Source organism: Capra hircus, chromosome 16 (genome assembly GCF_001704415.2).
Source record: "Capra hircus breed San Clemente chromosome 16, ASM170441v1, whole genome shotgun sequence".
Lineage (NCBI taxonomy): Eukaryota > Metazoa > Chordata > Mammalia > Artiodactyla > Bovidae > Capra > Capra hircus.
The window spans coordinates 33,346,596-33,360,930 of record NC_030823.1 but is presented as its reverse complement, the minus strand read 5'-3'; the positions used below and the strand labels follow the sequence as shown (position 1 = coordinate 33,360,930).

The window sequence follows — 14,335 nt, the reverse complement described above, 5'->3', positions numbered from 1 at the left end:
GGAAAATCAAGCAAAATTGATTGCTTCAAATTCTTCCTAAAGAGAAGCTGAAGTCTAAAACAAACCTAAAATCAAATAAACAATAAATGGGCAAAACATGAAAAGGCGGGATTGAAAAGATGAAAGTATGTGGGAAAAAATCCATGAATGTTCAAAGGGTGCACAATATTTTAAGCAAAAATGTCTTAATAATGTGTATTTTGAACTTCCCTGGTGGCTCAGACCGTAAAGCGTCTGTCTACAATGTGGGAGACCAGGGTTTGATCCCTGGGTCGGGAAGATCCCCTGGAGAAGGAAATGGCAACCCACTCCAGTACTCTTGCTTAGAAAATCCCATGGACGGAGGAGCTTGGTAGGCTGCAGTCCATGGGGTCGTGAAGAGTTGGACATGACTGAGAGACTTCACTTCACTTCACTAATATGTATTTTGCAGCCTAAAATACTTCTTGACCATAATTAGGGGTAATCACTTTCTGGGAGAAACACATCTTTTGCAATTTTAAAGTCATGTGCATAAAGAAGTTGTGTATTATGCATATGTGAGGTTGGCAATATGAACAATATTCAAGCAATATAGGGCACATGAAATTACTTAACCTCAGCAAAATAGTTAACTTGAAATTGTAATTTTCCAGATCTAAAAGGTGTCAGGTTGTACTCCTAGAAATGTGTACTTTGGAAATTCTTCCTGGGTTAACTGGATTATTTGAAACATTTACAAGCACCCAAACTCTGCATTCCCAGCAAGAAAGCAAAAGTGGGAAATACTTGGGTCTTAGGCATACATTTATGCATGCAACGATTTAGGGGCATAAATTCTGCTTCTGTTTATTCCAAGTATTTCCACACTTGCACAGTGATGAATATTAAAAACACTCAATTTAAAAATGCTATGTTCCTCTTACAGATGGATGGATTGACTGAGAACATACATATTTTAAGTTTGCTTCTCCTGTAAGTGAAAAAGATAGTATGAAAATTTAGCATTTAAGGAAGACCAACATGAGTACAACAAAGTGATGCCTCTTTTAAAGAAAATCTTGGCAGACCTACTTAGTTTTGGTATGCCCTTCAGGCACATGTCAACTGATAACTTAAAAAAAACTTTTTCTAATAATTTTTAATTTATTTTACTTTTCCAAATAATTTTCAAATCACAACCCAATCTTCAATCTAAAGTTGCTGTCATGCTTATAATGTAAATTACTGAGGTAGTAATTTATGGGATGAGACCCTGAGTCCTTAAAATGGGCTGAGGGAGGAGATACATTCTGGGTGAGCTGCAAATATACACTGAGATGTGAACGTGCAACCTTCTGTGACTTGATAGCATCCCTGTGTCCAGGATGTTTTGTCCTGTGGTTCTCAGTTTCGTGCCTCGCCCTGGAGCCCAGGTTCTAAGTACACACTCACTGACCTTTTGGTGCTTGTGCTGGAGATAGGCAGGTAGTCCATGACTGCGATGTACACGTATTGCTTGGCATCATCTATTACACTGTAGATGGCGTCTATGTCAAAGCTTCTGTTTTTAGGGCAAAAGAGTTTGGGAGAATTCTGCGAAGACACAAAATACAAACTTTTAGACTATTAGTTTTTGCCATCTAGGGTTTTCTCTTTTTTTGTTGTTATTTAAAAAACATTTTTTTAAAAATGAATCTTGGCTTTTAGTTCTTTATGAGTTTAGACAAATATGTTTGCAGCTATATCAAAGTTCAAGCAAGTAGAATCCAAAGTGTGGTGGAATGAGTCTCAAATCTGTCCTTTAAACTGGTTTTGGGAGGGAATTCTCGTTAGTTAATTTTCTCAGATATTACCATGCATAGTATGTACACACACACACACACACACACACACACACAGGGTATATATATACACATACAGCAAGCTATTTATGCTAGAAGTTATTTCACATTGAAAGGTAAGGTGGCCATAAAGATGTTCAAGACATATGGTCTAAAAACCTTGTTTTGTTTTTTCTTTTCTCCTATTTTTTCATCAAGTAAGGAAGAGGAGGGTTCATTGTGGAGAAAGAATCATCAGTAATTCTAGAGGGAAAACCAAGTGAATTATTAAGATGCCAAGCTCATGAGCAGAGACAGGGACTTGAGAAAAATGAACAGAGGCAAATTATACTTGAGATATTTTTCTTATGTTGCTCACAGTGGTTTCCATCTTACAGAAGTATGATTTTTTTCAGATAAAGTTATTATAGAAAGGAGGGATTCCCTGGTGGGTCAGTTAAAGAATCCACCTGCAACATAGCAGACCCCAGTTCAATTCCTGGGTTGGGAAGATCTGCTGGAGAAGGGATAGGCTACCCACTCCAGTATTCTTGGGTTTCCCTTGTGGTTCAACTGGTAAAGAACGAGACCTGGGTTGGGTCCCTGGGATGGGAAGATCCCCTGGAGAAGGAAACAGCTACCCACTCCAGCATAATGGCCGGGAGAATTCAGTGGACTGTATAGTCCATGGGGTCACAAAGAGTTGGATGTGACTGAGTGACTTTCACTTTCACTTTCTTCATTATAGAAAGGAAAAGATGTACTTTGGTTTTCTTCCTGGCTTCCCGCTGGGCAAGACTGGAAGGAGCATCTCCGTAGTTCCTGCATTACTCTGACAAGGAGACACCAAACGAAGGAGCACAAACAATGCAGTGAGGGCTTAGGTGTTCAGTGTCCGGCTCTTTTGCGACTCCACGGGCCAGGCTCCTCTGTTTAGTAACAGAGGCCAAATAAATGGTTTCTGGAAGATTCCTGGCATGGCAGAACTGGGTGCTTCACCAAATGTTCTGCCAGTTATGGTGGTCAGGGGCCCTCCTGAATGCTTGGGAACAACTCCCCACCCTGTGCCGGCAGGTCCCAGCTTAGACAGAGGGAAGATGATGCTATTGGACTGGATGCACAGCTGAGGAGGAGCATGGGGCTGAGGAAGGAGCATGTTGAAGGGTCACACCTACCAGGCACCCTTACTCAGAATGTTGTCCTGGCCAATGAGTATCACAATAAGTTTTGGATTTAAATCACTTTTCTTCTGGAATGAGGATGAACTTCCAGGTATGAAAACACAAAGGACAAATGCTAAAGGAGAGAAATCAGAACAAAAAAGTCCAAAACAAAACAATAAAACATAAATTAAAAACCAAACAAAATCCAGTGCTAGTCCTACACTTTTCCCTAGCAGGCACACATGCAGACACGCCATCCGTCACTAAGACAGATGGTGCGGGCCTCTGCAGCGTCTCTCGTGTTGTCCTTCCCTCTTCCTCCAGACTGCTGTTTCCCCCACCCAGGCACTGGTGCTGTTTGCTGGGCACCACTTCTATGTATCTTCTGAACTCATTTCCCTGTCTCCACGACGCTTACAAGACAAAGAAATGTGTGTCTCTCTCAGGACCCCTCGTTTCTTGGAATTCAGCCTGATCTCATTGGGGCAGATGTATGCACAGCCTCTGTAACCTGGGTCTCCTGTTTCTGTCTTCCTCATTTGCACGCTATCATGCCTTCTGCATCCCAAACTAAGATAATCGTCAGTCCATGACCCTGCTCTCACCTTGTCTGCCTCCGTTTATTTGCTCTGGCCGGTCCCACTGGCTGAAGTGTTTCCCTATATTTACCTATCAGAGTTCTATACTTTCTCTAAGTTCAAGTTCAAATACTATCTCCTTCATGAACTAAAAAAAAAATTATTTATTTTTGGCTGTGCCGGCTCTTCGCTGCTGTGCATAGACTTTCTCTAGGTGCGGCGAGCTAGGGCTACTCTCTAGTTTCAGTGCTTGAGCATCTCATTCTGGTGGCTTCTCTTGTTCGGAGTACAGGCTCTAGGGCTCAAGGGCTTCAGAAGCTGTGGCACACAGGCTTAGTCGCCCCCAGGCATGTGGGATCTTCCTGGACCAGGGATCGAACCTGTGTCTCTGCATTGGCAAGCGGACTCTTAACCACTGGACCACCAGGGAAGTCCTGAAACATTTTTATATTGTCACCCAGAAGTTACTTCTCCTTTTTCTGTCTTCCCATAATATGATTTATTTGTTATATTATTTAGAATATTGAAACTTAAAATCACTTGCATCTGATCTCCTCTCCTTGCCTAGACGGTTACTATCTTGATTTTGGGAACCGTGTTTTACTCATTTTTCTATTTTCATTAATAAATGAATATTCAAATGAATTAATTCCCTCAGCCTGTTGGGTCTGCTTTACCCAACAAGTAAAGCTTACATGAAGTAGCTAAGGATCTTAGCTCTAGACAGGAGCCCAGGTCAACTCTGAAATGTATCCAAATGCCCATATTTTTGCTTCAGTTAGGAATTTCCTGAACTTCCTTGCATGTTCCCTAAACTGGATTTTGGTTTCAGGGAGAAACAAATTTAGACATAGAGTCACTGGTCTCTTTCATTGGCTATCGTCTAATAAGTTTGGATACTATGCTTTGGTGATGAAGCGTTTACATGCTGGTGACACGCTGGCTTCCAGCATTTATAACCTGTAGTAGGCTAGACATGTCCCTTACACTTCCTGAGCCTCTGTTTCCAGCGGGGTGAGAACAGTAACAAATCTTTCATTATGATTTGCCTTTGAGGCTTAAATAAGAGAATGGCCTACTCCTGGTCTGGATCTGTTCCTCTTCTGCACCTGATTTCATTCATTCATCAAATATGACTAAGTATTGATACCAGCCATGCAACCAGCTCTAGTCTAGGTACTTGGCATACATCAGTGATCAATATAAGATTCCTGCTTTGTGCAGTTTCACTCCAGCACATGCTACATTGTACTTCCTTCATCTGTGTGATTCTCTACCAGCTTGTGAGCTGCTTGGTTTTATGTCTCTGGAGCCTTGTGCCATGCCATGCTTAGCATGTATGACATGCTCAATAAATATTTGTGGAATGTGAGAGTGCTTCTTAGATTACTAAGTGTTGGAGTCTTGTGTGACCCCCCAACCTCTACTCCTAGTTGGAGCTGCTTTACTCTAGGTATTTCCATCTATGTGTGAATGTCTATTTACTTGTACTTGTCTTGTTTCCTACATTCTCATTTCCTAACCCAATGCCTAGAGCACAGCAGGTGCTACATGTGTTTATTAAGGAAACACATGACTATTTGTGTTAGTACTTCTGCCCCTGGGGTCATGGTAGTCCTTGTGTGTTCTCTGATCTGGCAGAGGAAATTAACTTGTTCTGCTTGTTTAATTAGAGAGAAGACTGTTGTTTTCTTATCATTCCTGGATTAATTTTCTGACCCTTGCACTTTGTACTCCTTTATTCCAAAGCAAAATACAAAGAGAAGAAAAATACAGATCCTTTTCTTTGTTTCAGCTCTCAATGATCTGTTACCAATCAAGTGCTCTTGAGGCACCTTGATTATAGGAAATCTCTATTTCCTTCTTACATCAATAAACACCTTATATTTATATGAACCTTGTTTTGCATATTCATTAAATTCTTGCTTTAGTAGGGTTTTATTTCATATCAGATTCCTGGTTTAAAAAATCCATATTCCATTCCCAGAATATATATGCTAAAATGTAATTAAACATGAAAAGACAATCTACAGAATGGGAGAAAATACTTGCAAATCATATACATCCTTGTATCTAGAATGTATAAATAACTCTTACAACTTAATAACAAAACCCCAAGCAATCTAACTGAAAAATGGGCAGAGGCTTTGATAGACATTTCTCTAAAAAGATATACAAATGACCAATAAGTGCATTAAAATATGCAAATCAAAACCATAAGACAAATTGCACAAACGCTAAGAGGGCTAAAATAAAACGGAAAGTAGCAAGTATTGACTAAGATGTGCAGAAATTGAAATCCTCATTCATTTCTGGTGGAATTGCAAAATGGTGCAGCCAATTTTAAAAAGTTCGTCAATGCCTCAAAATGTTTAAGATAGAGTTACAACAGTACCCAGCAATTCCACTCCTAAGTAAAACTCAAAATAGCTGAGAACAGGTATTCAAATAAAAATTTGTACATGAAGCTTCATAGGAACACTATTCACAATAGTCAAAAGGTAAAAACATCTAAATGTCCATCAACTGATGGACAGACAGCAAAACATATAGCTCAGTCGTGTCCGACTCTGCGCCCCCCGTGGACTGTAGCCCACCAGGCTTCTCCATCCATGGGATTCTCCAGGCAAGGATACTGGAGTGGGTTGCCATTTCCTTCTCCAGCTATATCCATACAGTGGAATATTATTTGGCCATAAAAGGAACAAGAACTGAGTCACGCATTTTGAAACCATTTTATTAATACTAAGTGAAAGAAATCAGTCACAAAAGACTACATATTATTATATCAATACTTCATTTATATGAAGTATCTAGAAAAAGGCAAATCCTTAGAGACAGAAAGTAGATGAGTGCTTTCTAGAGCCTGAGACAAGGGGAAAATGGAGAGCAACTACTAACAGGTATGGCTTTTTCCTTTGTGGTGATAAAAATATTTTAAAATTAGAAAGTATACAGATGATAGTAAAACTCTGTGACCATACTGAAACCCACTGATTTTTACATTTTAAAAGGATGGATTTTATGGTAACAAATTCTCTCTCAATAAATCTATTGAAGTATAGTTAAAATATACAGCTGAGATTCTAAAGGGAAATTTAATTATATTTTTCAGAGCAGCACCAAGTTCTATTCAATGTCTGCCCTCACCCACTAAATGACTACAGTATACATGAATGGTGGATGAATGAACTAAGCAATAAACAAGAAGATATTAAATTTTTCTAGCACCCAGATCAATAAAAACAGACCTTGAACTAACTAGTCTTAATCTTGGAAATCAAATGCATTATCTTAAGAACTCTAAAAAGCATTCTACAAAATAGAACAAAAACCCTCACTCTGTTGTTATAAAATAGGACAAAAAACCTCAGTCTGTTGTTCCCATCTTCTGATTTCAATAGGGAATGTAAGAAAATTAGAATGATTCAGCCCCAAGTTATTAGAGATCACATACTTAAATCTAACCAATACCTCTTTCTGTCCTATGAGAAAATTGGAAATAATTTATATCTACATCACTTTTAAAATTTATATATAACCATGTTATTAATCACCTAAAATCTAATTTCTGGAATGATAATTCTTAAGGCCCTCAATATATATATTTTGTGTGTTAATTTAGTGTTGGGACTGTAAGCCTATAAAAATATAACATACTATTTTAAGATAATTTATAACAAATATTTTGAACAAATATAAAACAAATATTTTGAATATTTAAATAATATTCAAGTTTATTTTGAATAAATTTGCCTTGACATTTGTTTGGCACATATACTCAGAAAACTGTATGTATCCTGGAACTTTTTATTGATATTACTACTAATAGAACCAATCCAACATTTACTGCTGCTTTAGGGAGGCCTGAGGGAAGCCGAGACATTACTTTGTTGACTAAGGTCCATCTAGTCAAGGCTATGGTTTTTCCTGTGGTCATGTATGGATGTGAGAGTTGGACTGTGAAGAAGGCTGAGTGCCAAAGAATTGATGCTTTTGAACTGTGGTGTTGGGGAAGACTCTTGAGCGTCCCTTGGACTGTAAGGAGATCCAACCAGTCCATTCTGAAGATCAACCCTGGGATTTCTTTAGAAGGACTGATGCTAAAGCTGAAACTCCAGTACTTTGGCTACCTCATGAGAAGAGTTGACTCACTGGAAAAGACCCTGATGCTGGTAGGGATTGGGAGCAGGAGGAAAAGGGGACGACAGAGGATGAGATGGCTGGATGGCATCACGGACTCGATGGACCTGAGTCTGAGTGAACTCCAGGAGATGGTGATGGACAGGGAGGCCTGGCGTGCTGCGATTCATGGGGTCGCAAAGAGTCGGACACGACTGAGCGACTGAATTGAACTGAACTGAGGGAAGTAGCGGAAGTAACGACGATAAAGAGAGTACAATGTATGACCTTTGAAGCCTTATAAAAAAGTGGGAAAGTGAAAGTTGCTGTCACGTCTGACTCTTTTTGACCCCATGGACTATACAGTCCATGGAAATCTCTAGGCCAGAATACTGGAGTGGGTAGCTGTTCCCTTCTCTGGGGACAACTCGGGGATCCCAACTCAGTTCCCAACTCAGGAATTGAATCCAGGTCTCCCACATTTCAGGCAGATTCTTATCATCTGAGTTACCAGGGAAGCCCAAAATAGTGGGAGAGATAATCAATAAACAAATAGCTACAAAAATGTGATTAATGTTGTAACAGAGGTGAGACCAAGGAGTTCTGGGCAAATGATACCAATATTGGGGGTTTTCTGACATTTATTTATCTTATGTCTGTAAGATTTTATTCCTCTCTAAAAAATGGTGTTGAATTAATATCTATTGAACTGAAATTCAAAGGTAGGCTTGAGATATTAATATGAAATAGAAAATAAAATAACAATAATTTTAAATAATTAAATAAATAAAAATAGAAAACAAAGGTGCTGCATGTTTAAAAGATCATAGCTTAAGGAAAGAACTGTTAAAAAAGCTCAACCTATTTTGTAGCACCGGGCTTCCTCAGTGGCTCAGAGGTAAAGAATCTGCCTGCAATGCAGGGGTTGCAGGAGAAGGGGGTTCAATCCTTGGTTGGAAAGATCCCTGAAGAAGGGTATGGCAACCCAGTCCAGTATTCTGCCTGGAGAATTCCACGTACAGAGAAGCCTGGGGGGCTACACAGTTCATAGGGTCGCAAAGAGTCGGACAGGACTGAAGTGACTTAGCACAAGGAATATAACAAAGCCCTTGCATTTTCACAGATTTTACTAAAGGCCTGGGCCCTCTCTCTGAAGTAGATGTGTTAACTTTGGGATCAACAAAGGAGGACTCCCCCACTTTTTTAAGGGTCAGAATTTAAATTTATGCAACAACCATATTCATTCATCTCTAAGATTCAAACTGTAAATTCAAAATCCACCAATTATCTGAACTATGCTTATAATTCACCTGTTTCTTGCTGCTTCCAGCTGTTCTGTTGGACCTTTAGGGTATCATGTTACCATTAATGTTGCCATTAATCTGGATTAAGGGTTCCTTGGAAAATTTCCTATTGCAACTAATCTACAAATTGAGAATAATATCTGATTTTCTTGTCTTACAGGGATGTCTTAAGAGGAAACAAAATTGAATATATGCAATAATTGTATTACTAAAATGCCTTAGATGATATGCTATATGCTGCTGCATTGTTTGACCTGTACACAAACCAAAAAAGTGACCTTTTTAGTTCTATTTGATGGAAATCTTCCATAGTCTATTATTTTATGTTACTCACACTTACATGAATCTATTTAAGACAAGCAACTTCAATTTTCTCTCTATTGCTACACTTCTAAATTTTCAGAAAGTGCTTTCATTTTAATGGGCAAAAAAGCTACTATTTCCTCTTCTATGAAAAGCTCTTCAGTGACAGAAAAGTTGTTGGCAACTTGTAAGACAGTGGAGAAACAGCCATATTAAATTGGGAGAATGGTTACGAGAAGTTTACCCGAGCAACAGGATCAATTCAGAAGCCTGATTCAAATAAAAATTTTAAGGTTTCACCCAGGTCCAGTGGATCAGATCCTGGTGAGGGTGGGGAACTATAAGTTTGTATTTTTTACTTACTTGCTTAAAAAAAATCAAACCCAAAACTAAGATCATGGCATCCAGTCCCATCACTTCGTGGCAAATAGAAGGGGAAAAAAATGGAAACAGTGACGGATTTTCTTTTCTTGGGCTCCAAAGTCACTGTGGATGGTGACTGTAGCCATGAAATTAAAAGATGTTTACTCCTTGGAAGAAAAGCTATGACAAATTTAGACAGCATATTAAAATGCAGAGTGATCACTTTGCCAACAAAGGTCCATATAGTCAAAGCTATGTTTTTTCCCAATAGTCATGTATGGATATGAGAGTTGGATCTTAAAGAATCAAAGAATTGATGCTTTCAAATTGCGATGCTAGAGAAGACTCTTTAAAGTCCCTTGGACTGCAAGGAGGTCAAACCAGTCAGTCCTAAAGGAAATCAACCTTGAATATTCATTGGAAGGACTGATGCTGAATCTGAAGCTCCAGTGCTTTGGTTACTTGATGAGAAGAGCCAACTCATTGGGAAGGACCCTGATGTTGGGAAAAACTGAAGGCAAAAGGAGAAGGGAGAAACATAGTTAGGAGATGGTTAGATAGCATCACCAACTCAATGGACATGAATGTGAACAAACTCCAGGAGATGGTAGAGGACAGAAGGGCCTGGTGTGTTGCAGTCTATGGAGTCACAAAGAGACAGACACAACAGCAACTGAATAACAACAATACTACAACTTATTTATTTATTTTTAGCTTTTGGTTGTGCTGGGTCTTCATTGCTGCACAGGCTTTCTCTAGCTGCAGACAGTAGAGGCTACTCTTCCTTGCAGTGTGCAGGATTCTCACTGCGGTGGCCTCTCTTATTGTGAAGCACAGGTACTAGAGCATTCGGGCTTCAGTAGTTGTGGCTCCCAGGCTCTAGAGCACAGGCTTAGTTGCTCCGTGGCATGTGGAATCTTTCCAGAGCAGAGACTGAAACTGTGTTCCTCTGTGCCACCAGGAAAGTCCCAAAAGTTTGCATTTCAATCAGGTTCCCTGTCTGGTTCTTAGATGCTTTAAAGTTTGAAGACCAGGACTGTAGGCTCAGATATTTACATTGCCCACTCTCAGCAACACTGTGGGGACAGCTGTGGTGTGTGGGCATCCAGGTGGTGGCTTCCAAGTGTAGTCAGAGGCTTGGAAACTGTGCTCTGGCCTTTTGGAAGGGCCTCTTGACCCCCAACCCCAGTCAAATACAATAGCTCTGCTTTTGTCTGTTTTACACACCAGGGTTTCCTCAGAGGGTTATATTGCTAAAATTGAGTCTGAAAATCACTGGTGAAAGGCATTTAGCATCTCAGAAGACCTGGGTGCTTGTGTTTCTCTTGGCACCTGCCATCTGATGGGCTTTGTGCTTGTAGATAAACTTCACTATCTTCCTTTGAAACACAGCCATAATGTTGGGTCTACCTAACGGGTGATGGTGGGGATCCAACCAGATAACACAAAGTATCTGAAACTAGGAATGATTATTAACAGGTATTGTTATTGTAACTAGGGACAGCATGTGCTTGAGTATAAGAATGAATATATTTTAACTCTTCCAGGGATATGTCAGGATAGACTGGTTGAATTCATTTTTACCCAACATAAGATTGCACTCAAACATTCCAACTTAATAAAGGGCTTCTGGAGGAAGGAGGGGAGGAGGAGGGAAAAAAAGAGCAAAACTCACCGACACAAATGCTTGAGATTTGGTTTCGTTCAACTGAAGCTGCAATTTCTTTTCATTGTCATAGACTCCATAAAGTCTCTTGGACCAGGTCTGAGGTACTCTGCTCTTGAATTTTAATGAACTGTATAAAGCGAATATCCTTTGTAAATCTAGGACCAGGCAGCTGCAGTTGTAGAAGATGACACCGAGTTCTTTCATCTGTGAAATTAAAATTGAGAGCATCAATGCCATGTACATGCGATGGTGTTATTCTCAGACAAAAAAATGCACAAGAATGCAGAAATAGTGATTTTTTCTTGTAGTTGCTATACTATAACAACTATATATGTGTATCCACACACACACACACATATATATACATATGTGTATGTAAGTATGTAGATATAGTCATATTATGGTATACAGAAATGATGTGTCATTAAAATGCTTAAATATTTGAGAAGTTTTGCCTGTTTTTGCATTTGAGCTCTTTTTTAAAAAGATGCATTTATTTATTTTTTTGGCTGTGGTGAATCTTCACTGCTGCACATGGGCTTTCCTTAGTTGCAGCGAGCAGGGCTTACTCTTTGTTACTGCGATCAGGCTTCCCATGGCGGTGGCTTCTCTTGTTGCAGAGCACAGACTCTAAGGCGTGCCGGCTTCAGTAGACGCAGCTCGCAGGCTCTAGGGCACAAGCTCAGTAGTTGCGGAGCACAGGTTTAGTTGCTCCGAAGCATGTGGGATCTTCCTGGACCAGGGACTGAACCAGTGTCTCTTGCATTGCAAGGTGGATTCTTAACCACTGAACTACCAGGGAAGCCCTGCATTTGGACTCTTATGGATAATTTTTCCATATTCACCAACATATTTTATATCAGCTCTTCAGATTCTTTTCTTCAATATTAAATTTTTTGGTATGAATCCTTAAATAATGCAGCAATATAAAGATTGACTTTCAGCTGCAGCACAACAAAATGGTTTAGATCATGGATTCTGGAGTCAGGCCACCTGGAATTAGGTTCCAGCCCAACAACTTTCTGACTGTGTGACTTTGGACAAGATATTTAATCTCTCACCATAATTTTCTTCTTCCATAAAAAGGAGATAATATTATTTATTTCATACAATTGCTATGATACATGACATGGTTAATATGTTTTTATGGGCTTAGAATAGTGCCTATCACATGGTAACCACTTAAAATACATTAGCAATTATTATTCTTATTAAGACTGCACAAGCCTCAAGAGTAAGAGGGGCTACCCTGGTAGCCTCAGCTGGTAAAGAATCCACCTGCAATGCAGGAGACCCTGGTTTGATTCCTGGGTTGGGAAGATCCGCTGGAGAAGGGGTAGGCTACCCACTCCAGTATTCTTGGGTTTCCCATGTGGCTCAGCTGGTAAAGAATCCGCCTGCAATGCAGGAGACCTGGATTCAATCCCTGAGTTGGGAAGATCCTCTGGAGAAGGGAACAGCTACCTACTCCAGTATTCTGGCCTGGAGAATTCCATGGACTGTATAGTCCATGGGGTCAACAAAGAGTCGGACACGATTGAGTGACTTTCACCTTCAAGAGTAAGAGACCAATAGGATCTTGCAACAAAGAAATCATAGTGTGATGCATCGGTAAGCGAATGTGCCAAAGACAGCTGTTGACTGTCTAGGATGCAGGGCTTCCCACGTAGTACAGAGGTAAAGAATTCGCCTGCCAATACAAGAGACACAGGTTCGATCCCTGGGCCAGAAAGATCCTCTGGAGGACGAAATGGCAACCCATCCCAGTATTCTTGCCTGGGACGGAGGATCCTGGTGGGCTACAGTCCATAGTGTCACAGGCACTTGGACACAACTAAGCAACTGAGCATGCATGGATGTCCAGAATGTAATTGAGAAAGAAAAAGAAAAAAAAGACCTCTCTATAATCCTGTGTGAACAATGACAAAATGTGAGCATTGTTCAAACAGAAATGACTGAAGAGCCCCATCCTAGTTGATATAGGTGACAGTTGCTTCTTTACCAATCACAGTTTCAACTTTAATTCATCCCCCTCCATAACTGATGGCTTAGTAAAACACCTAATCACAAAGTTGTTCAATTTCCAATAGCATCCAATCCTGAGCTTTCTTATACCCTATTCCCTGCTTCCTTATACCATCCCTTGTAAAACCTTGTACAAAGTCCAAACCCCGTAAGACTTATAGTCTTTCCTAAATTCATCTTCCTTACACCCTGCAAGTGGCCATAGTGTCACTCTATCTCCCTGAAACAAGCAACTTGTTCATCTCCAGCATGCAGGCTGGTTTTTGGCTTGAGGGCAATGACACCTCCTTATCTCCAGAACATGCACATCACGGGGTTATGAGTGCTGGAAGCAGACAAGTTACTGCAGTAAGCACAGTGCCCAGCACTCAGTGTGTTGGCTGCTGTTCTTCTAGCCTAAGTCACACTGTGGAGGGAGCACCGGATAGTCAACACGGTTCCAGCTGAAACAGGAAGCGGCCCAGGAAGCAAAGCAGGAAGCATTTAGGGGGAATGAATAAATGAATGAAGGCAATAATGGTTGTACATAAGGGCATGTTGGACACGACTTAGCGATTGAGCACGCACAAAGGCATAAAGAACGGCTGCACTTGAGGAAGAGACTTTACCCTTAAAGCCTAAAGTCAAGTGGCGCTTCTGAAAATGCTCAGTGTTGCTGAAATCTGTTATGTACCTTATGTTGGAATGCATACTACCACACACTTTAATCTGGAAATCTAATGAAGTAATTCTTTAAAAGCTAATGTAAAATCTAGAAACAAAAAATAAAAATGCTTATTTTAATGGTGTCATAATTATGAATGATGTTTGTCCCTTTAGGTATGATCAGATAGAGGGAAGTGTATTTATAAACATTGTCAGCATTTATCATCCCCAGGGCTCCCCTTATGTACCATTTATCATCATCAACATGCAAGAGGTCACTGCCTCTCTGTGCACTCTACTTAGATTTCCTCTAGCTGCTAATATTTCCAATGACTGCATTCTAAACAAAGATTAAGTGTTCCTTTCCCCCTGTTGTGTAAGC

At 40.1% G+C, this 14,335-nt stretch overlaps 1 protein-coding gene across 1 annotated transcript in view; it reads right to left on the bottom strand.

Moving 5' to 3' along the window:
* Positions 1–14,335, bottom strand: part of PLD5 (phospholipase D family member 5) — a 415,451-nt gene that overhangs the window by 16,179 nt on the left and 384,937 nt on the right. Inside the window, exons 6-7 of the mRNA XM_018060274.1 lie at positions 11,290–11,487; positions 1,418–1,554 (exon numbers count right to left, since the gene is read on the bottom strand). Coding sequence (XP_017915763.1) covers positions 1,418–1,554; positions 11,290–11,487 — 335 coding nt within the window. The remainder of the gene's footprint in view (positions 1–1,417; positions 1,555–11,289; positions 11,488–14,335) is intronic.